This window comes from Triticum urartu, chromosome 1A, assembly GCF_056163025.1.
Source record: "Triticum urartu cultivar PI428250 chromosome 1A, HENAU_Tu73, whole genome shotgun sequence".
NCBI classification, from domain to species: Eukaryota; Viridiplantae; Streptophyta; class Magnoliopsida; order Poales; family Poaceae; genus Triticum; species Triticum urartu.
Genome location: NC_141873.1, coordinates 249,460,119 through 249,484,931, shown reverse-complemented (window position 1 = coordinate 249,484,931; position 24,813 = coordinate 249,460,119). Strand labels below are relative to the sequence as shown.

At 46.6% G+C, this 24,813-nt stretch overlaps 1 protein-coding gene across 2 annotated transcripts in view; it reads right to left on the bottom strand.

The window, feature by feature from the left end:
- The window catches only part of LOC125506089 (ABC transporter G family member 25), a 36,454-nt gene extending 22,864 nt beyond the window's left edge, over window positions 1-13,590 (bottom strand). The window contains exons 1-2 of one of the 2 annotated variants that reach the window (XM_048670967.2): window positions 13,276-13,590; window positions 13,070-13,146 (exon numbers count right to left, since the gene is read on the bottom strand). In XM_048670967.2, coding sequence (XP_048526924.2) covers window positions 13,070-13,146; window positions 13,276-13,511 — 313 coding nt within the window. In that variant the 5' untranslated portion in view covers window positions 13,512-13,590. The remainder of the gene's footprint in view (window positions 1-13,069; window positions 13,147-13,275) is intronic. The other variant, XM_087517893.1, reaches the window with a different exon arrangement.
- Between the last annotated feature and the right edge of the window lie 11,223 nt (window positions 13,591-24,813).

Below are 24,813 nucleotides of genomic sequence, written 5' to 3'. Positions count from 1 at the left end.
CTGACTTGTTCCCGACGCCAAAACCTCTTATATATATCCAAACTTCCAGAGCATAACCTAGATCAGGAGTTCCGCTACCGCAAGCCTCAGTAGCCACCGAAAACCAATCTAGACCCGTTCCGGCACCCTACCAGAGGGGGGAATCCCTCTCTGGTGGCCATCTTCATCATCCCGACGCTCTCATGACGAGGAGGGAGTAGTTCACCCTCGGGGCTAAGGGTATGTACCAGTAGCTATGTGTTTGATCTCTCTCTCTCTCTCTCATGTTCTTGATTCGGAACGATCTTGATGTATCGCGAGCTTTGCTATTATAGTTGGATCTTATGATGTTTCTCCCCCTCTACTCTCTTGTAATGGATTGAGTTTTTCCCTTTGAAGTTATCTTATCGGATTGAGTCTTTAAGGATTTGAGAACACTTGATGTATGTCTTGCATGTGCTTATCTGTGGTGACAATGGGATATCACGTGATCCACTTGATGTGTGTTTTGGTGATCAACTTGCGAGTTCCGTGACCTCATGAACTTATGCATAGGGGTTGGCACACGTTTTCGTCTTGACTCTCTGGTAGAAACTTTGGGGCACTCTTTGAAGTTCTTTGTGTTGGTTGAATAGATGAATATGAGATTGTGTGATGCATATACTATAATCATACCCACGGATACTTGAGGTGACATTGGAGTATCTAGGTGACATTAGGGTTTTGGTTGATTTGTGTCTTAAGGTTTTATTCTAGTACGAACTCTATGATAGATCGAAGGGAAAGAATAGTTTTGTGTTATTTTACTACGAACTCTTGAATAGATCGGTCAGAAAGAATAACTTTGAGCTGGTTTCGTACCCTACAATAATTTCTTCGTTTGTTCTCCGCTATTAGTGACTTTGGAGTGACTCTTTGTTGCATGTTGAGGGATAGTTATATGATCCAATTATGTTATTATTGTTGAGAGAACTTGCACTAGTGAAAGTATGAACCCTAGACCTTGTTTCAACGCATTGCAATACCGTTTTCGCTCACTTTTATCATTAGTTACCTTGTTGTTTTATATTTTCAGATTACAAAACCTATATCTATCATCCATATTGCACTTGCATCACCATCTCTTCGTCGAACTAGTACACCTATACAATTTACCATTGTATTGGGTGTGTTGGGGACACAAGAGACTCTTTGTTATTTGGTTGCAGAGTTGTTTGAGAGAGACCATCTTCATCCTACGCCTCCCACGGATTGATAAACCTTAGGTCATCCACTTGAGGGAAATTTGCTACTGTCCTACAAACCTCTGCACTTGGAGGCCCAACAACGTCTACAAGAAGAAGGTTGTGTAGTAGACATCAGGAAGTCGTCTATTTAAGGAGATTAGATCTTAGATGCCATTCCACACCACGCAGAAATCCTTAGAACTCGCCATAGGAAATTGTCCAAACATGGCCGGCGCTCCTAGCTCTTCCTCACGCCCCCTCGGCCCTCAAAAAGGCGACTGGGAAAACTGCTCAGTATCCCGCGCCCATCTGAATAAACTTCAGACGCAGGGATATCTTCCTCCAGCGGATCTAGTCTCCGTTCGGGCTGGATTAACTTCCATCAATGGCGAAGCCCTGGCGGAGAATCCCCCCAATCCTTCTAAAAAGGAGCGGGTGTGCTTCGTTTCCTTCCTTTTGAGAGTCGTAGGATTTCCTATCCATCCTTTCCTCAGAGGTCTCCTGGAGTATTACGGCCTCCAACTGCACAATCTGACGCCGGGCTCCATCCTGCACACCGCGGGCTTCGTTGCTCTTTGCGAGTTGTTCCTAGGCTGTGATGCTCATTTCGAGCTATGGCAAAAAAAATTTGCCTCGTCCCCCGCTCCCAAAAGGGATCTATATTTGAGGTGGGCGGCGCTGAAGTATGGCGCATAGCCGGGACAGGATACCTGTGCGGCACTCCGAAGAAGGCATCCGAAGAGTGGCCCTCGGAATGGTTTTATATCAAAGACGTCGTTCTTCCGGACCCAATCCGGCGCGGTCTTCCTGAATTCTCCAGTGCTCCTTTAAAGAAGCGCGTCAGTCGGCGTCCCCGAAGCCTAGAGGAAGGAGACAGTGCGGAGGTCGAGAGGCTGGCAAGCAAGATCAGAGTACTTGCCAACTCTGGTCTGTCTATAATCGAGGTAATGGCGATTTCAATGACGTGATGCGTTCAGCCGCTCCAATCTAGAGGTTTCCCTATGTGGAATTACAACGGGGAGGACAATGTGTCTTGTTGTCTACGCAAGGGTCCAGACAATTTTGCCACCCTGGCCACCATCCTAGCTGACATTTACAAAGGGGAGAAAGGAAGACTTCACTCGCTTGAAATGTCGGGAAGGTTTTTCCATGTATAACCCCATCGACTGGGTGAGTTTTTTAATTATTGGCCTTACTCAACCATTTTCCAGAGTTATGCTAGTCGAATTTAATCCGGCTACTTTTAATAGGAACGGAGAAAGGTCGTTGAGGGGGTCTGCAGCCCCGCTCTGCAGCCAAAGGACCATGTTCGAGACCTGGATCCCAGATATGAAGAAGATCCGGATATATTCATAGAACTTAAGGAGGGGGTCTTCTATCAGGCGAGCTACGACGGCACGGAAGTGGCCATTATAGCCGATTACCCCGGTCTTCTCCCCTCTTCCCAGGTAAGTACCCAAGAAAGGTCTCCTCCAAAAGAGTTTTCCCATCGCGCCTCACCCACCGCACTGTCTCATGCTCCGAAGGGGCGGCGCTCGTCTCACCGAGCTGTATCAAAGGCGTCCTCTAAGAAGGCGACGCCCGAGCAAGGCGAGTCTTTGAAAAGAAGGGCAAGCGGTGGTACTACCGAGCCCCCGCCTTCACCAAAGAGGTATAGTTTTTAACATGCACTTGGTGGATAGACCGAATTGTGATGTTTTCCACCAGGCCATCTTTCAGGAAGAGCATACGCCAGACTATATCCAGGGACCTCGCCGGCCATGCATCGACCAATCCGGCCCTGGACCCTGTCATAAGGACTAGGGTTGATACGGACAAAATGACGGACTGTCACCTCCAAGAGGATTCAGATAATGTATCCATCACCAATTCCGAAGTGGAGAGCGCGATGAATCATCGGCGACGGAAAGAGGCCATGCGCGACCCAAGTTTCATCGAAGAGGCGTTCAATGCCTCAGCTCTGCGGACATATATCTGGGCTGCTCGGGATGGACTTGCCGGAGCCACTCACCAGCTTTCAAAGGATATGCGGGTAAGAACTTTGTGTAGATTCAATAATCATGTGTCAGTAGCCCCCGAGACTTGAAGAAGTTGGCCCAACTGATTTGAGGGTCGTTATATCATCAGGTACTCACGAAGAAAAATAACATGCTATCCAAGGAGCTTGAAGAATGTCGGACCAAGCTAACTGTTGTCACTGCCGAACTGGAAAATTTGAAGAAATCCAAGAAGGCACCAGATGGTAAGCACAACAGTGTCCAGAAAATACGATTCTGCGCCAACAATGATTGTTAAATATGCATTGGTTTGTTTACAACTGCAGGATCGGTCGATCAATTGAAGGAGATGTTGAAGGCTGCTCAGGCGGATAAACAACACACCGAAGGGCAAGAAGCCGCTGGTCAACGTGTATTAACACGGATCATTAATGTAAGGAACAAGCTACATGATGCCACCATCAAGCAAGCCGAAGAGCTAAAGGACATACGAACCCAACTGTCGGATGCCTTGAAGGAGAATAGAAAGCTGAAAGGCGGCATATTCAGTATGTCCCTTAACCTAACTTTGATGGAGTTCTCTGATGGAAAGGTCTTACGAGATTTGTTCCTGTAGGTCTGTTAACTGGGCGGCCCGACGAAGAAGTGTCCGGATTTCAAGGCGACTTGCTGCAAGAGCTGTCCAAAGTGCACGAGCGAGCTCGGAAAGCAATGAGGAACATGGCTAAGGCTTTATGGCCCTCCGATTCTCCTCCAGGAATGATGGAGGAGCTCGCAAATTTATTCAAGGGAGCTAATCTTCGCTTTGAACTACGGAAGGCTTCAGCATGTCGAGAAGGTGCACGAGAAGCCTGGGCCATGGTGAAAACGTGGTATACCGGACTTGATCCGAATCATATGGCCCGGGTCGGACCTCGAGGACCAGACGGACAAGAAATTCTGGTTAGCTTTGTGTACGACCAAGTAAAGACAGCCGCCAAACTTTCACAACAGGACTGTAAACTAGATAGCCTGATAGATGGTATAGATAAAGAGTAGGCGTTTGATTCCATGCAACAATGTACTTTATCACCAAACTTATCTCCGTCCGAACTAGAAAAGATTGTCATGGCAAACCTTCCGCTTCTACCTCCGAAACCCAAGGGTTGGAGTGCTTCCGAATACTATATCTGTGGGAAACACCAAGTATGTTCGGAAACCAAGCAATCCGATCACAGTGCTTGAACAGACAAACTGTATTCGGGGAGTTATGTTATATTACTTTTAAATGTAAGAAACATCTTCCAGAGAGAATAGTTCCATTAAGGGTTCCTCTCCCTGGGTCAGCATGTACTATTTACGCATGCCTAAGCCGTGATGCGAAAGTATCACATGAGTTTTTGTATTTTGAGAGTTTATATTGCAACGAAGGCAGTTCGTCGTTTGTTCACCGACCAATTATTCCCTTAAGAACGCTAGCTTTCGGCTTCACCCATCTGAGGTACATGTCCGGATGACCCGGTTGTAACAGTCGCAGAGGTGCTCCCTTTATGCCCTAGCCGAACAAGCGGGAACGTAGGGCATAAGCACAGGAGCCACGCAACCCAGCTTGGCAAAAACTTAAGTCATAGAGGTGCATATAATGGCGAAGACAGGACGTATATGAGAAAACAACACACACACATATATATATGGTGAGCTTTATGCTAAAAATAATAATAAGCTTCTATTGAGTGAAGCCCCCAGGTATGGTGGGGTGTGTACATTTAAGGATGTATACCCCTCAGGTGTGTGGCTTACCCAAACACATGCTAGAAATCGTAAAAACATAACAAAAAAGAATAAAGAAAAAATTGAAAAGGAGAAGAAAGGGACGCACAAAGGTGTATGTCCGGACTTAGGCTTAGAATCTTCGGAGCCGAGCACCGTTCCATGGGTTCGGCTCTAAGCGATTATCCGATGCATTGCGAAGGCGATAGGCTCCCCCAATGAGAACTTCATCTATAATGAAGGGACCCTCCCATTTGTGCTTTAGCGAGAGTCATGGCCGTGCCTCCTGGAAACGAAAAAAACGCATTTTCTGTTGTTTTTTTTCGCGAGAGGCACGGTTTTGCTTCCTGGAGAGGCAGGGTTGTGCTTTCGCGAGAGTCACGGCCGTGCCTCTCGGAAACGGAAAAAAAACTGTTATATGTTTTTCCCTTTCGCGAGAATCACGGTTTTGCTTCCGCGAGAGGCACGGTTGTGCTTTCGCGAGAGTCACGGCCGTGTGTTCTCGGAAATGGAAAAAAGGTGTTTTTTTTCTTCTGCGAGAGTCACGGTTTTGCTTCCGCGAGAGGCACGGTTGTGATTTCGTGAGAGGCACGGGTGTGCATCTTTCGGAAAGGGAAAACCCGTGCTCCCGGTTCGTTTTTTTCGTCCGGTTTTTTTTGTGAAAAAAGGTTCGTCAGAACCTATCAACATGAGATCTAGTTTTGAAGATCTTGACGCGGTGAATCCAACGGTGAAAATAGTTCAAGATTTGGACGCACGGTTTGAGAGATAAAACGTTTTGAATAAACAGATCTACAAAAAAAGGGAAACTTCCAGGTTGCGACAAGTGGTGCGGTGCATGTGTGCCACTTGTCGCAACCAGGGGAATTGGAGTGATCTTTGCAACGAGTACTCCTCAGCTAGTGATTTCGCGATTTCAGAGCAATAGGTCGACAACTCGGTAAAGGAAGCCAAATGGGCTGGTCCTGGCGTGCTGGTCGATAGCCCACGTGCCTGGCCCGTGGAGGACCTGGCCTGAAACATTTATACTCGGGTTGTGCCGGCATGTGGCCTGCCTAGGGCCGTGCCAGGGCCAGGGAGCGTGGCACGAGTGTCGGCCCGACACGGACTGTGTCTGGTTGGGTCGTGTCATGCCAGCCCATTTAGGGCAGGTCGGACCGTGTCGTGCCGACCCATCTAGCGAGTTCTCCTCGGTATCAAGGGACTCGAAATTAAGTCAAGTTTCCAACACTCAATACCATGACCATCCAAATGGATGTATTGGGTGCTAGTGAAATTCATATTGAATACATACATGTGTAGTGAGTTGAGTTGGTGTCAATGATTACCCAGAGGCTGGAGAATTAGTTAATGGCCGTTTATACATAATGTTTGATCACTTCCCAACACTCTTGGAAAAATCAATGGTGAAGCCGTCAGGTCTGGACGCCTTCCCCGAAGGAAGATCAAGAAACACCACCAATTTGATCTCGCCATCTCGGCATGACTTGTCCAGAGAAGAGAGGTCAAGTCTAGGAATATTCGGCAGGTCCGAGTTAGAGAACTCGATAGCATTCTCGAGTTCCTAATGGTGGACGAAAAGTGCTTGTGAAGCTCAAGGTGTTTGACAGCCTAGGTGGTGAACTGCCCATTGTCAGTTTGCAACACTGGGATGAAGTTGCAACAACGGGGGCCATTAGTCTTGATGTGGAACAATTTGGAGTTTGCATCTCGCGCGTGCACCCACATCACCCACGAAGTTGGTGAATTCAGATGCTTCGAATAGAAGCCACACAAAGGAGCTTATGCTTAACATGTTGTCTGAGGCCGATATCAGCAATGGTTAGAGCTTAGTGGTTTTGGGGTTGAGCATAACAAGCATTGAAGGAAGAGCCGCCCTTGGTCTGTGAAGTAGAAAATATGACCGATCTCGATCTTCTCAATTGACACGAACTAACACACGTGAATTGACGTCCATGCAACTGCTGGTCAAAGAGCTCCATGATGTTAAGAGCCGCACATAACACATTGACCAGCCTCCGATTGATCTCATATTGCTCTTATCCTTGGCCTTGTACAAAGGTTGAACATGCACAGGGGAAGCCATGTTGGCAACAGGGAAGGACAGATAGCCTTGAGTTGTTGATAGAGGCAAGTTTATTAGTGTCTCCCTGAGGCCCATACACAACAGTGACACACCAGGAGGCAAGAGAGGCGCGCATACGGATAGTTGTCACTGTCAAAACCGGCTAATCTCGGGTAGGGGGTCCCGAACTGTGCGTCTGAGGATCGAAGGTAACAGGAGACGAGGGACACGATGTTTACCCAGGTTCGGGCCCTCTTAATGGAGGTAATACCCTACTTCCTGCTTGATTAACTTTAATGAGTATAGGGGTTACAAGAGTTGATCTACCTCGAGATCATAATGGCTAAACCCTAGATGTCTAGCCTGTATGATTTGTGATTGCCTCTACGGACTAAACCCTCCGGTTTATATAGACACTGGTGGGGGGCTAGTGTTGTACAGAGTCGGTTTACAGAGACAAGAAACTACACGTCTGGCCGCCAAGCTTGCCATCTACGCAACAGAGAGTCTCATCCGGACACGGGGGAAAGTCTTCTATCTTGTATCTTCTCGGCCCATCAGTCCGGCCCAAATCACATAGCCCGGACGCCCAAGGACCGCCTTATCCAGGACTCCCTCAATAGTCGCCGAGACCATGTTCATGGCCAGAGAGGTGGTCTGGTTGTTGAAGAGATCAGAGTTCAAGGCCACTATAGTACCACATCTAGTCTCGTCCAATAGCGGGCAACAAAAGGTATCGGCGAACAGAAGGCCAAGAAGCTCAAGAATGAGGGCGCGACCAACAATAGAGAGCTTCATCTCTTGAAGATAGACAGTTGAATTACAATTTTGTAGAACAAGATCATGGACAATTAGGCGACACTAAAGGTTGTTGAGTCCCTGTATGTTCCAATTGAAAATGAATAGTGGCCTTAACTCATTTGGAACTAGAAGAGCTCATTCAAAATATAATGGGCAATGGACATGGAGGTGGTCTAACTCACGAAATTGAAGAAAAGGAAAATTGACAGTAGGGCATAAATTGCAAGATACAAATATATGAGCCCTAGGGGTAACGATAGGGGTCCTCCACAGGTTCTTACAAGTGGAAACCATGGGGTGGTGATTTACATAAAGAGCGGAGTGCTGGAGGACCCGGCATCACTTGGCGGCGGTGTCTTGGTGCACAACTGGCAGCCCGTGGCTAACATGGTCAGGAGTGCGAGCTTGGCCTTGAATATTTGGCATAAGCCAAGGAGTGCCTTGACGGCAACAATCTCGTTCGTGGTCATTGGCTCCTTGAAGAGATCAAGTACATGTTAGAGCGGGGCCTTGTCCAAGGTAGTGTCGACGTCATCGTCAACAATCCCCATTTTCTTACGAAGGACCCCTTTGTCCCTTTCAATGGTGCCTAGCATGAATGTAGATTTGCTGGCAAGGCGATGACTGGTACTGTGAGGTGGTGCCATGGGATGGTGATGACTGGGATGGTGATGACTGGCACCTCGCAAGGAAGCAGTGGCTGGATCTTGGAGGTGATTGCCACATCAAAAGCCATGGGGTCAGTGAGAATAATGGAAGCAGAAACAACTAGTATTGCATCGATGTCGACAAGAACCAAGATGGTCCCAAAGAGATCGGCGCCCAAGTCCTGAATGGGTCGTTCGAGACGGGGCCCAAGAGGATAGAATCACCCTCCATGCTGGTAGTGGGGGATCTTTTCGGGCCCGCATTAGTTTAAGTCATGTGATTTAGCATGAAAACATCAGTGCCCACTAGCTGAACAACCAGATCCTGCACCCCATCTCCTTAAACATGGTCAACATGAACTAGTGACGTACTACTGACAGAGGCAATATGGAATCAAAGGCTTTGAAAGACACTTGGTCGGTATCCGGACTCAGGGGAGGTAGAGCATGTGTCTGCACTAGCGCAGTGGCAACTACAATCTGAATGACCAATACTGGCAGTACTAGTGGCATGGTGACATTGGTGTGGATCGTCATGGCACCGTTACCCTCGGTTGGCGTGGTGACAAGGTCTCCATTGCATGGAGAGGCAAGGTCACCATTAGGGATTTGCTAGTCGAAGGAGGCGTGTCATCCACGTCTTGGTGGCGATGGTTGTCGGAGGAGAAGCCACTGCATGCCCTGAGCGAGATAGAGGAAGTGTTGTAGCCGTGAATGGCATGATCATGGGATTTGCTAGTCCCGCCTTGGCTCCTAGGATCGCCTGACAAGAGTTCATGGCCACTAGGGCTGGGCCTTTTGTGCGCATGTCGGCTATCCACTGGTCGCCACCCATACTCGAAGGCAAATGACCACCCAAAAGAAAGCTTCCAAGAGTAGTTGTCATCGGGGCCATTTGATGGGATGTCGTTTTGGTTGGAGTCACTGCTTCCTCTAGAGAAGTCGTCGTGGCGCATCGAGTAGTCCCATAGCTTGCATAGGTGTATAAGGATTGAATAGGACAGAAGGTTGGTCGGTCCCTCAACCACTAGCAGGGAATCGTGGATGCCGAGGTCTAGGAAGTCCATGGGCGGCAACATGGTGCGAGGGCGCTCCTCTAGAGCGAGAGAGCCGTTGCGGGCATTCATCTCCGGGCCAGCCAACCAAACCCAAAGGCCACCGTATCCAGTTGACGATCGTGCTTGGGCACCCCTTTGAGGCAGATGCGGGCACGAAAAGGCAATGACATGAGCTCGACCCTGACGAGGCGAGAGTACGGATGAAAGGTGAGGGAGGCATAGTTGCCCTACAACGCGTGGGGCATGTAAATGTTGTTGTTGTGGACGACCGGGTCATTGAACATTACGAAGAAGTCTCTCCATGCAAGAGCATGGTGATGAAGAAGGTTCCCGGAGTGAGGTCAAAACTTTTTACCACTTCCGCAACCACCTGACTCACACGGAGGTGGCCGGTTGCCAATGGTGATTAGCATGATGTCATAGTCCTTGTGGTACCACTCAGCCGACATCATGCCCAAGGTGAAGGCCGTGATCCCAGTGAAAAAATCCGGGTGGTTGCATGCGTTGTCGGGGACTAGATCCAACTCCATGTAGGTGAAAGGTGAAGGCACTAGTCCAAGAATGGATGGCATGGTTGAAATGATGGTGTGGGAGGGATGGGGTGGTCGTATGTTGGCTTAGTGGAAGGGTGAGGCAGGAGGCGACCGGTTGCCAGAGTGGGACTAGGTGGTCCGGAGAGGCGTGTGGAGGCGGGCATGCATGTGGAGTTGGGATGATCCAAGGGAAAGACCAGGCGATGGACATGTTGGTATGTTGGAGCACCGTTGATCTTTGTGGTCGGGCTGCCCATAGAGGAGTTTGGTGGGAGTCCTTGATGCAGTGGAGCGAGGTTAGGCAGTTGAAGTATCTTCATGCAATGCCAACTAGGCGAACTGGTGAGTTGACGCACTATTAAATGAGGAAAGATAGGAAGGCGGTAACATATTATGTTACCATCACATAGTGCTTTCCAAGGCACAATGAGTATACACACTAATAAATGCAACCATCTATGATACTACCTCTAAGTTATTTTGCACTATGAAGGTGGTAATATAGACAGGTGGCATATGCATGACACTACTCTAAGTTACTCCCCGCTATGACTAGCCTAAGAGGGCGATGAATGACATGGGGAGGGGGCATGGATCTGGGCGTTTCATGAATGCTCTGACGACCCTGTTGATTGCGGCTATTCATGATACACTACTCGTCCAGAAGGCATGTGCTTTACTCCCTTTGCCATCGAGCTTTTTTCCTTTGGGTAGACTAGTTATTGGAGGGTCCTGGGTCGTTGCCTGCATGCGGGTCACCCCCTTGAATCATTCTCAAAGAGGAGGCCATGGTGGGACGAGCAAGACCAACATGAAGGAGTAAATGGCCTTTCCTCCGTCGGTTGTTGCGGCGGGCGGCGTAGATAGCAAGGCATCCTTGAGGGTTGCCCTGGTGGCGGTGACATGGATGGTGAGGAGAGCGGGTTGCAGGATAGATCAAGCCCATGTGGATGAGGTCTCGACAAGTGGGCGGCGGCAGCCGGAGTAGTCCATTGTCGATGAGGCTGGATGGTTGGGGCTCGATGGAGGTGGGTGAGCGGGGTTGTCCACCAAAAGTCATTTTTTTGGCAACCCGATGAGTAATTTCTACCTTCAGAAGTGACGAACATTATATAGAGTGCAGGGCAGCCATGAGGTGTATTGGTGCGCTAGGCGAATACAAAAATGTGTTATACAAGTCATTAAAATTCTGAAATTAATTTATGGCATAGAGATAACTATGTCATAAAATCTTAGATTTAAATTCTGTTCACAACCAAACCATGAATATATTGTAGCAAATTCAAATCTGGGCGGCTCGTTATCTAGGTGGACGAGTTGTCTGTTTTTTTTCTTATTAAGCTGCGTGCCGTTGCTATTCGGAAACAAATTGTCTTTTTTTCTTAAATTGTGTTTTCAATTCGGACCTGAAAATTTGTGACGTCATACATATATGATGAATGACGAAAAAGCAAATATTTTCAAAATAATATAAAATGTTGAAATAGAGATGTAGGTAGACCCGGCCATGGGCAGCCCGGGCCGGTCGACCTGACACGACCCGACCCAAAAAAGCCTGACCCGGCCCGGTCCGACCTTGTCCATGGGCCGGGCTCGGGCCTAGATTTCAAGCCCGATGGCCGGGCCAGGCCGGGCCCAGGCCCGTCATATTCGCGTGTTAACAAAGAGACCCGGTCCGAGGCCCCGCAGGCTTTTAGCTTGATGGGTCGGGCTCGGGCCCGATGACCGGGCCAGGCTGGGCTCGGTCCTGGGTTTTTTTGCATCGGGCTTTGGTAGGCCCGGCCCGAAGCCCAACCCGACAAATGGCCAGGTATAGATGTAGGACATGTTTGATTTTACCCTAGCCTTGCCCTACCAAAGATTGGTCTGCCAAATTTTTGGTGAAGCTTATGCATGCCCGTGAATTAGGTAACATTGACTAGATAAGTTAACTAGAATAAATAAAGAAGCATTGGCATGCCAAAATATTAGAAGCCATCCAAACATAGACCAAGATTTTAGGAGTAAATAGCGTAAAACTACTATAATTCGGGTTAGAGTTTCAGAAAACCACTAGATTTTTTCCCACCGAGAACTACCAAGCTTGGGGTCGGTTGTTTTGAAAAACTCAACTCGCCGAGTTCTTATCGATTGATCACGATTATGGCAGTTGGGGCCCACACGTAAGTTAACCGTTTGTTTGACCGTTAACTTACATGTGGGTCCCACATGTAAGCTTTCTCTTCCTCTCTCTTTCTTCTTCCTCTCTTCCTGATCTCTCTGTCTCTTCTCTTCTCTCCTCCCGTGATCTCTCTAGAGCTAGCGGCCCTCTCCCCTCCCGAGCTTACATGTGGAAGAAGAAAGAGAGGAGGAAGAGGAAGCTTACATGTGGGGCCCACATGTAAGTTAACGATCAAACAAACGGTTATCTTAGGTGTGGGCTCCAACTGTCATAATCGTTGGCTGTGTGCATTCTTGATGTTTTTGGACATCTTGTTGTTGCAGAGCCTGAGTGTAATTGATATCTTAGCGATATTAATATATTTCTTTTTATCAAAAAACTGTCATAATTATGATCAATTGATAAGCACTCAGCAAAAAAAAATTTGGAACAACCCGCGCCAAACTTGAAAAAATTCCAGTAGTTTTCTGGAATCGTAACCCAAATTGTAGTGATTTTATACTATTTACTCAGATTTTGGCCATGACCAAAAATTGGTAGTGTGGGTGTTGACCACGGGCCAAACAGAGCTTTGCATTAGTATACACGTGAAGGTGCTCCGGTATGCCCCCAGAAATCCCCGAGCTATTGTGTACGGGAAGTTAAGCAAAAGATTTAAATATCATGAAGATACACGTGCTACAGCGAAGTTCTTCGGTTTTAGGTTGAACTGCTAATCACCAATATTTTTGTGCAGGAGCGGACAACTGAAGAATAAAGACCAAACTGGGCCTGACCGTTGACCTAGCTAGAAGGAGACTCGTGCTATCTTACTCTAAGTGGCCGATCGACTTAGCTTGAATGTTGTTTGTACCTTGGGTTTGCTCATTGCACTCCGAGATGAAGCTCGGATCGGAGGTGAGGTCGAACGTCTGGTCGAAATCATTGTTCCTACGAATAAAAATTCCTCGTTTCTCTCAGCTCACGACCAACAGACCAATATGCACACCAAGCAGCGAAATAAACAGCAAGGGGAGGTAAACTTGGGCCGGTTCCGCAGCGCAGGGCGAGAAGACGTACACGCTGGACATGCAGAAGCCGTACTTGCTCTGCACCTCGTCGGCGAGCTCGCGGCTGACGGTGTTCATCCTGGCCATGAGCGCCGCCGTGGCGGCGGACGAGGCCGACGGCGGCAGAGCGCGGTCGCGCACGCCGGGGCCGGGGTTGTCATCGCCCTGCTGGCATCGCCCGCCCGCTGGGAGCAGCGCGAGGACTAGGGGGAGGAGCAGCACGGCGGCGAGGGGCGCTGGCAGCATGGTGTCGAGCTGAGCAGGTAGGTAGGGGGAAAGAAGGAGCTTGACACGGTGGAATCTGTGTATTGTGTAGCCGCCGGGAGGGTATTACGTGGAAGACCGGGCTTTCGCTGGGCGACATGGTCCGAGTCTCGACAAGAACGCGCGCGCGTGTCTGGTGGGAAGTTCCTGTCATTGATTACACGTCGCGGTTGACCCGGCCAAGGGCAAAGATAATAAAGAGTGGGTCAGCCACTCTTGTTCTATCTCATTTGTTCATAATGGAACCTGGGAGCGGATTCTGTTCCACGAGAAAAAGGTCGAAGGAATTTAAGTACTACTCACATTAATAGAATGTTCGTGCGTTTCTATAGGCTATAATGCATATAAATGAGTTATTTTCCCTCTCATATATATTAGGCATCGAATTAGCGTTCAACGTGTTTCCCAAAATTCAAACAAATGGACAGTCGGGGCTCAATCAAATCCAACCCACATGTGAGGGAAAAATGTGCTTGTCCAGACTATCTGACATGTTATCTCCAACACACGGCCTCAACACAAAAACCGACCCACAAGAAGCCTTCTTCTTTAAAACTGGATGACATCCACCTCATCATCATCATGACGCCCTCTCTCCTTCACACCGTACTTCCCCACGAACCATCAAGGATGAGCCCCCCTCCCCCCGCTAATCATCCCAATCTCTACCCTACTCCCTTTTCTCTGTGTTTGTGCCGATCCGTCACCACCATTAAAAAGGTCGATTGGTCAAGCATGGGACGCAAATGGTGTGGCGGTAGCGTAACCATCAGAGGAATGATGAGGGGAGTTTAGTACATAACATAGATAGGAGAGGACAGGAGCAGCATGTACTGGTGAATCAAACAGGAATAAAAACATTTCAATAAAACCAATGCGTGCAAGGTTGGAAGGTGGAGTTGAAATGAACGAAAAAGTATCACCCAAATGCAACTTGCTGTCGGATCACGGGTTCCGACAAAACCCTTAAGGTTCGAACACTGGGGTGCGCGCGAAGATCTCCCCCTCCCCTCTACCGATCCACGTCCTAACTTAGCTTAGATCTCACGAACTAACTCGACGAACTCGCAACACAAAGGACACAAGATTTATACTGGTTCGGGCCATCGTTGTGGTGTAATACCCTACTTCAGTGTGGTGGTGGTGGTGGATTGCCTCTTGGGCTGAGGGCGAACAGTACAAGGGGAAGAACAGCCTCCTGAGGTTGAGGTGTTCTTGTGCTTGGTGCACTTGTGTGGTTGGGGATGATCTTGATGATTCGTCCTTGCCTATGGTGGTGGCTAGTCCTATTTATAGAGGCCCTGGTCCTCTTCCCAAATGTTGAGCGGGAAGGGAGCCAACAACGACCAATTTGAAAGGGGACAACTAGTACAAGCTATCCTGACAAAAGGTGGTCTTCGCCTGCCAAAGATTCTGGTGGTGACGCCGTCCTGGACTCCATGGTGACCTCCATCTTGCCGTCCTTCTGGTCTTGGTCTCGTTGCACCAATATGGAAACCTTTGCTTGATGCCTCGGTACTCCGCGCCCGCGCTTGCCCCCTTAGCACCAAAGAGAAAACAAGGATGCTGCGCGCGCTGGCGCCCACCTGGCGCCCGCCTAGTCTCGATCGCCATGGCTCACGTCACAAGAACCTCGCGAGGTTTGCCTGATATTGAACTCTCCGTCCCTCACGAGCCGGCATGGCGAGGCCGCTCCTGAGGAGGTCTTGTGTTGTCCGCCTCGCGAGGCTTGGCCCCTTGCGAGGGTCTTGATTTCTTGTTGATGAAGATGGGCCGTACAGGCCTGCTAGCAAAGCCACGCCGTGGGCCGTAGATAGGCAAGTCTGAGGACCCCCGTTCCCAGAACGCCGACAGTAGACCCCGGGCCCAAGGCGCGCTCGGGCTTGGCTTCGAGGCGAAGCCAAGGGTCAAGTGCGGAGCGCCGCGGGCCCCAATAGCCTGCGGCCTCGGTCGACATGTGGCGGTTGATTGGACGTGGGCGTCTCCGCTTCCCCACACTGTCTCAGTAACTGCCCGACTGTCAAAAGGCTGGCGTAGACAATGTTCGCCTTCATTGTTTTCTTTCGCCTTGCTTAGATCCCCTTTCTTGCTCCCCGCTTTCGAAATTTTCAGATCCGCTCCCATCCTTTCCTGCATCAGCGATCGATGGCGCCCCGGAGGGTTAATGATGAGGACATCAATACCATTGTTACACCCACAACCCCTGCTGCTATACATAATGGACCAATTACTAGAGCTCGCGCACGCCAATTGAATTATCAGGTACTTTCGTTTCTTGGTAACGATTCTAATGTTCATGAGAATATGATGCTGCCTAAATTGGATAAATTTGTTTTGCTTACAAATGAAGGGCCTAGCTTGGACAAGAAAGATGAACCTTGGAGCAAGTTCAAGCATGGAGATAATGGCATGCGCAAGGGGATCAAGAACGGAGTTACAAGTGATGATTTCAGGACTTTGAAGCCACCATAAGGAGTGCATGAAGCCTTGGACGAAATATACAAGATGCCACTTCATAAATTTCGTTCAGAGACTATTTTAGGTGCTGCGTCACCTTATTATTGGGCCAGGCCCATGTATTTTCGAAATACTTAAGTATAGGCTGTTTTTAGAGTTCGTGTGTGTGGGGAAACAAGAGTTAGGGTTGATTTCGGACCCCTCCTCCAAGGGCCACGAAATCCCCCCCTCTTCCTCCATATATACAGCCCTTAGGGCGTCGTTTAGACTTTGGATTTTGTTTAGATTAAAAGTTTGCCATAGCTGCAACTTCGCGTTACTTCGTTTGTGTCCAGCGACCAGACCAAGACGTCACAGAACCCCACCTTGATCAATAAAGTTTTCATCTTATATTCGCAATATCCAGATTGCAATCTCAGTTTCTTGCTTGTTCTTCGGTTGTTCGCAGGAAACAGGCCCTCGTGGTCAGGTTGATCGTGCTCCGACGTGGTCAATAACCCCTCGGAGTTGGTTTAGCAATTGCTAAGGCGCGACGTCCTCGCACGTTCGTAGTCGGATGGTCAAAGTCGACTTCCTCTAAAACAATAGCCACCATCTCATCGAAAGACGGGACACCTTTGCCTCTATGAAGTGGTATCAGATTTCCAGGTTGCTCGGTGAGATTTTACAGTTTTTCGTAGTTTAGGTCGAGTCTATTCTTCATATCTATAGTCTACGAAAAAGCCAAAAAAAATTAGGGTTAGGTCATCATATCCGAACCAATCTGAGCCTTTGCATAATCTTTTTAGAGTTTTGCTTTGTTGAATTTGCGGTTGCATCGTCGTGTCGAGTTGCAGGTCTTAGTGTCTAGTCCCTTAGAGTTTCGAGTTCTGTTCACAGGTTGTCACGCCGCCGCCGCACCATCGTCATCATCATTACCATATACCACCACCCCACCATATACATCGCCGCTGCCATATACAACCACCAATCCGAGTCCACATATACCATCGTCATATACCACCACCAATCCGAGTCCAGATATACCATCGCCAGATACAACCACCAGTCCGAGTTCCACCAGATTCATCTCCGCCACTAGTCCTAGTCCGAGTCTAGTATTTGTTGCTTTGTTTTCGAGTTCCAGATCATGCGATACTTCGAGTCGTGACCAAGTCGGACTCCCCAACTTCCGTGCTATCCGCAGTAGAAAAATAGTTCCAAACTCAAAAAAACTAAGTCTGGAAAATTCTGGCTAGGCAGTTTTTAGACCATCTGTAGACTTTTTCGAAAAAAAATTGTTGCGGAGCAAAAAAAAAGGAAAAAAAGTACAAAAAAAGTGAAAAAAGGATTTTTTTTCCAGAGCGTGCTCCTCCCTTGTTTACGTGTCGCACCGTGATTTTGTTCGTGTTCTAGGCTCGCGTCTCTAGTACGGTCTAGCCTAGGACCAGCACAGTACCGTCGTTGAGCATTTATTCAACTTTGCATCTCCGAATTGATTATTGCTGACATTTTTGCTACCATATCATAAGCCTTCCCAGCTCCACATACATCTACATCGTGCGTTTGACACCACCTGGCAATCGCTCTATCCAATCTTTGAGAGTTTTGACTACGACAGTTGCCGATCACCACCTACTGCTGGGTAAGAACTGGTAAGAATTTGAGATTCGCTTGCCGGATTTGTGATACACCAGCACCATCACCACCACCACCGCTTCCTAGTAGTCTGTAGGATCATATTCTTGTGTGTTTCTATTGCTGCTAACCATGGCAGGATCACAAGCCGATGAGACAGATTGGGAGAACATGATGAACAAAGAGCTACATGATAAATTTCAGCAAATGATGAGTGGACAGGTGCAAGATGTGCTAAAAAGATTTGAAGAGGCCATGGAGAAGATAGATGGCATGGAGAAGACATTCGAAACAAAGCTCGATAACAAGTTTAATGAATTTCTCGCGCGTCTTCCACCACCACCACCGGCTGCACCTAACGCACCTCTACAACAACAACAACAACAACAACAACATCGCCTTCCAAATCAAGTGGGATGGGCGCTGTGCATTCCCCTTGAGCCTGGTCAAAATTCTGGTGCCGCTGTTGATGCTTCTGTAGCTCCTGCTGCTACTGCAGAGGTGGAGGACCATTACAAGGATGAGGTTGATCAAAATCAGTACTACGTGCAACCACCAGCACCACCGCCGCCAGGTCGTCCTCATGCATATCATCGCAATGGTAGGGCTTCACAACCACCTCAGGTACGTGATCATGACCATCTCCCTAAACTGAAATTGAACAATCCACCATTTGAGGGTAGATATGTTCCTGATATATATCTTACTTGGGAGTTAGAAACTGAACAACAATTTACATGTTTACAATATCCTGAGGAGGGACGTGTTCCTGCTGCTGTTTGTGCTTTCACTAGCTTTGCATGTGTTTGGTGGTCTGAAAATTGTAGTTATATCCTATTCCAGCTACTTGGGCTGCTTTGAAAACTGCTATGCGTACTCGTTGGGTTCCACCATACTATCAACGTGAATTACTTCAAAAAGTGCAACGCTTAAGACAAGGAAAAAACTTTGTAGAAGAATATTATCAGGAATTATAAACTGGCATGATTAGATGTGGTATTGTTGAGGAGAATGAAGCTATGCTTGCATGTTTTATGGGTGGATTAAATAGAGAGATTCAAACCATTCTAGAGTATAAGGAGTATACTAATATCACTCCTTTATTCCATCTTGCTTGTAAAGCTGAACGTGAAGTGCAGGATCGACGGGCATTGGCGTGAACTAACTTTTCTGCAGGTCAATCTTCATCATGGACACCACGTGCATCCTCTATTTCCACTGCACCAGCACCTCCATCAGGTGCCACCTCCAGCCGTGATACAAGAAAGCAAGCACAATCACCACTATCTGCCAAGAGCACACCTGCTGGGCCTGCACAGAGTTCTTCTTCTTCCATGGCATCAACAGGGCACACAAGTGATACTATTTGTCGTCGTTGTAAAGGAAGAGGACATTTTGCGAGAGAATGCAAATCTCAGCGTGTGATGATTGTTACTGAGGATGGTGGGTATGAGTCCGCTAGTGACTATGATGAGGAGACTTTGGCTCTTATTACACATGAAGAACACGGTGAAGAGGATTCTGATCATGAGACGCAATACATGGCTGCTGAAGATGCTGACAGGTATGAATGTTTAGTTGCTCAATGTGTTTTGAGTGTGCAGTACACAAGCTGAGCAAAATCAGAGGCATAATTTGTTCCATACAAAGGGAGTTGTGAAGGAACGTTCTGTTCGCATCATCATAGATGGAGGGAGCTGCGATAACTTGGCTAGCATGGAGATGGTGGAGAAGCTATCTCTCACCACAAGACCACATCTACATCCTTACTACATCCAATGGTTCAACAACAGCAGCAAGGTTAAGGTAACACGTACTGTTTGTGTGCATTTTAGTATCTCTACATATGCTGATTATGTTGATTGTGATGTGGTACCTATGCAAGCATGTTCCTTATTACTTGGTAGACCATGGCAATTTGATAAAAATTCTGTACACCATGGTAGAAACAATCAATATACTCTTGTTCATAAGGATAAAAATATTACTTTGCTTCCTATGACTCCTGATTCCATTTTGAAAGATGATATTAATAGAGATAATAAAGCAAAACAGGAGAAAAATAAGAGTGAAAATCAGATTGTGGCAAAAGAATTTGAGCAACAAATGAAGCCTAATAATAAACCATCTAGTGTTGTTTCTGAAATTAAATTGAAAAGTGCATGTTTACTTGCCACCAAATCTGATATTGATGATCTAGATTTTAGCAAATCTGTTTGCTATGCTTTTTTGTGCAAAGAGGCATTATTTTTATTCGAGGACGTGCCTTCCTCTTTGCCTCCTGCTGTCACTAACATTTTGCAGGAGTTCGCTGAAGTCTTTCCACAAGACGTGCCACCGGGATTACCACCTACTAGAGAAATTGAGCATCAAATTGACTTAATTCCCGGTGCATCGTTACCCAACCGTGCACCATACCGTACCAATCCAGAGGAGACGAAGGAGATTATGCGTCAAGTACAAGAACTGCTCGACAAAGGTTATATACGCGAATCCCTTAGTCCTTGTGTTGTTCCTATCATTTTAGTGCCGAAAAAGGATGGTACATCGCGTATGTGCGTTGATTGTAGAGGCATTAATAATATTACTATTCGTTATCGTCATCCTATTCCTAGGCTAGATGATCTGCTTGATGAATTGAGTGGCTCTACAATATTCTCCAAAGTTGATTTGCGTAGTGGATACCATCAAATTCGTATGAAATTGGGAGATGAATGGAAAACAACATTTAAAACTAAGTTTGGATTATATGAGTGGTTAGTCATGCCTTTTGGGTTAACTAATGCACCTAGTACTTTCATGAGATTAATGAACGAAGTTTTACGTGCTTTCATTGGACGATTTGTGGTAGTTTACTTTGATGACATATTGATTTATAGCAAATCTTTGGAGGAACATTTGGAACATTTACGTGCTGTTTTTATTGCTCTACATGATGCACGTTTGTTTGGTAACCTTGGAAAGTGCACCTTTTGCACCGACCGAGTATCTTTTCTTGGCTATGTTGTTACTCCACAGGGAATTGAAGTTGATAAAGCCAAGATTGAAGCTATTGAGAGTTGGCCGCAGTCCAAAACGGTCACACAAGTGAGGAGTTTCCTTGGCCTCGCTGGATTCTATAGGCGTTTTGTGAGAGATTTCAGTACCATTGTTGCACCTCTCAACGAGCTTGCAAAGAAGGATGTGCCTTTTGTTTGGGGTACTGCACAGGAAGAAACCTTCACGATATTGAAAGATAAGTTGACACATGCTCCTTTACTCCAACTTCCTGATTTTAATAAGACTTTTGAGCTTGAATGTGATGCTGGTGGAATTGGATTAGGAGGTGTGTTATTACAAGATGGCAAACCTGTTGCATACTTTTCTGCAAAATTGAGTGGGCCTAGTCTGAACTATTCTACTTATGATAAAGAATTATATGCTCTTGTTCGGACCTTAGAAACATGGCAGCATTATTTATGGCCCAAGGAATTTGTTATACATTCTGATCATGAATCTTTGAAACACATTAAAAGTCAAGCAAAACTGAACCGTAGACATGCTAAATGGGTTGAATTCATTGAGACTTTCCCTTATGTCATTAAACACAAGAAGGGTAAAGAAAATGTTATTGCTGATGCATTGTCTCGTCGTTATATTATGCTTTCACAACTTGACTTTGAAATATTTGGTTTGGAGACCATCAAAGATCAATATGTGCATGATGGTGAATTTAAAGATGTATTGCAGAATTGTAAGGAAGAGAGAACTTGGAACAAGTTCGTTCTTAACGATGGATTTTTGTTTCGTGCTAACAAGCTATGCATTCCAGCTAGCTTCGTTCGTCTTTTGTTGTTGCAGGAGGCGCATGGAGGAGGATTAATGGGACACTTTGGCGTGAAGAAGACGGAGATATACTTGCTACACATTTCTTTTGGCCAAAGATGAGACGGGATGTTGAGCGTTTTGTTGCTCGCTGCACTACATGTCAAAAAGCTAAGCCACGACTCAATCCTCATGGTTTATATATGCCTTTGCCTGTACCTAGTGTTCCTTGGGAGGATATATCTATGGACTTTGTTTTAGGTTTACCTCGAACAAAGAAGGGGAGGGATAGCTGAAAGCACAAGTGCTCCCTAGGTGGTTTTGATAATTGATGACAACATATCTCTTGTTGGACTAACATTTCTATCTAGCATGTTTCAGATAAGTTCAACAATGGAGTGGCATAGACTAAAGGTTGTGGGAACTCCTTCAAGATGCTAAGGACAAAGGATTGGCTAAAGCTTCAAGCTCAAGACTCTTCATTTTACATTTTAGTGATCCAAGATCACATTGAGTCCATAGGAAAAGCCAATACTATCAAGGAGGGATGAGGTGTTGCTTAATGAGCCTCTTGCTTCATGTGCTTAATGATATGCTCCAAAATCCTCAGCTACTTTCCCACTTCCACAAATGACCTAAACCCTAAGCCAAACTCGGTCCTACCGATTCTTTCTATCCGGCGCCACCGAGTTTCACTTGTCATAAGCCACTGCCAAACCCTAGCAATTCGGTTCTACCGATAGGGATCTCGGTCTCACCGAGATGGGATTGCAAACTCTCTGTTTCCCTTTCGTAACTTTTCGGTCTCACCGAAAGAGCGAATCGGTCCCACCGAGATTGCAGTGTAAACTCTATGTTTCCTTTTTTGTAACTTTTCGGTCTCACCGAAAGAGCAAATCGGTCCCACCGAGTTTACCTGACCAACTCTCTGGTTAGCTTATTACCAAACTCGGTCTCACCGAGTTTGTGTAATCGGTCTCACCGAGATTACATTATGCCCAAACCCTAACCATATCGGTCCTACCGAGTTGCATGTCAGTCCCATCAAAAATCTCTAACGGTCACTAGGTTTACCTTTTCGGTCCGACCGAGTTTGTTGATTCGGTCCCACCGAGATTGGAAAACTGTGTGTAACGGTTGGATTTTGTGTGGAGGCTATATATACCCCTCCACCTCCTCTTCATTCGTGGAGAGAGCCATTAGAACACATACACAATTCCAACTCATATGTTCTGAGAGAGAACTACCTACTCATGTGTTGAGACCAAGATATTCCATTCCTACCATATGAATCTTGATCTCTAGCCTTCCCCAAGTTGCTTTCCACTCAAATCTTCTTTCCACAAAATCCAAATCCTATGAGAGAGAGTTGAGTGTTGGGGAGACTATCATTTGAAGCACAAGAGCAAGGAGTTCATTACCTACACACCATTTGTTACTTCTTGGAGAGTGGTGTCTCCTAGATTGGCTAGGTGTTACTTGGGAGCCTCCGACAAGATTGTGGAGTTGAACCAAGGAGTTTGTAAGGGCAAGGAGATCGCCTACTTCGTGAAGATCTACCGCTAGTGAGGCAAGTCCTTCGTGGGCGATGGCCATGGTGGGATAGACAAGGTTGCTTCTTCGTGGACCCTTCGTGGGTGGTTGCTTCTTCGTGGACCCTTCGTGGGTGGAGCCCTCTGTGGACTCGCGCAACCATTACCCTTCGTGGGTGGAGCCCTCCGTGGACTCGCGCAACCGTTACCCTTCGTGGGTTGAAGTCTCCATCAACGTGGATGTAGGATAGCACCACCTATCCGAACCACGGGAAAAACATCCGTGTCTCCAATTGCGTTTGAATTCTCCAAACCCTTCCCCTTTCATTCTTGCAAGTTGCATGCTTTACATTCCGCTGCTCGTATACTCTTTGCATGCTTGCTTGATATGTATTGTGTATGTTGAAATTGTGCCTAAAACTCCACTCAAACCAAAAAGGCCTAAAAATTGCAACTTTAGCACTAAGTGTCTAATCACCCCCCCTCTAGACACATCTACTTCTAGATCCTACAAGTGGTATCAGAGCTTTGGTCTCCATTGCCTTGGTTTAATCACCATTGGAGGAACATGGATGTGTCTACCTTAGGGAGTCTTAGACATAGAGTGCCTATTCTTGATGGAGAGTATTTTCATGAGTGGAAAAATGAGATGCTTGTAATTTTCAATCATTATCATTTGAACAAGTATATTGCTAGCCCTTGTGCACCTCATATTGGTCCTTTGCATCCTACCCTAGATGAAGATATTGACATGATTCGCAATCTTAGAACTATTGAGCTCATCATTAGAGGATTGCCCAAAAATTTGATTGCTAGTTTGCCTACTCTTAATTGTGCCTATACTATATGGAAATTTCTTGAGGAACGATTTCCCGATCATTCCTTGAAAACTTTGGGTGAAATTCTCCATAAATCTATTGCCTTGAGTAAGATGAGCTCTAGTGATCCTAGTTTTGGTAATTGTCTATTTGAACTTACCAATCTTAAGCATGCTAAAGGAGATGTTGGAATCATTAGTGATATCATATTCGAAGCTATAGGAATTCATAAAAGTGACCACTTTGATGATCATTTATCTAATGAATTACCCTCTCTAGGAAATGATGAGTCACAAGATCATGATGAACATGGATACTATGATGATGATGATAGTGACTTCGATCTTGATGATGCAATGAGACATTTTGGTCTTATGGCAAATCTTCGGGGATATGAATCAGGAGGAAAGAAATGGGTTCTTGATAGTGGATGTACTGATCATATGACCGGAGATGAAGAGATGTTCTGTGAGCTTGCTGAAAATGACGGTCCTCGAAAATATGTCACCTTTGGTGATAATTCAAAGGGTAAAGTGATTGGCCTTGGTAAGGTGGCCATCTCACATGATAGTTCCATTCAAAATGTCATGCTCGTTGAATCTCTTGGCTACAACTTACTTTCAGTATCTAGACTTGCTGATTTCGGTTTGAATGTCCTATTTACTGAGGTAGATTGCCAAATATTTCGTCGAGACAATCATAAAATGGTCTTTACCGGTATGCGTAGAGGTGATCTTTACATTGTCGATTTCTCTAAAAAGGCACAACCTAAAACTTGCTTTTTTGCTAAATCCTCAAAAGGTTGGTTGTGGCATAGACGACTAGGTCACGTTGGCATGAGAAACCTTGACAAGCTTATTAAAGGAAATCATATCCTTAGAGTTAACGATGTCATATTTGATAAGGATAGACTTTGCAGTGCTTGTCAAGCAGGTAAACAGGTTGGAGGAAGACATCCCGTGAAGAACATCATGACCACAAGGAGGCCACTCGAGCTACTTCATATGGATCTTTTTGGTCCCAACGCCTACAAGAGTCTCGGTGGAAATTCTTTTG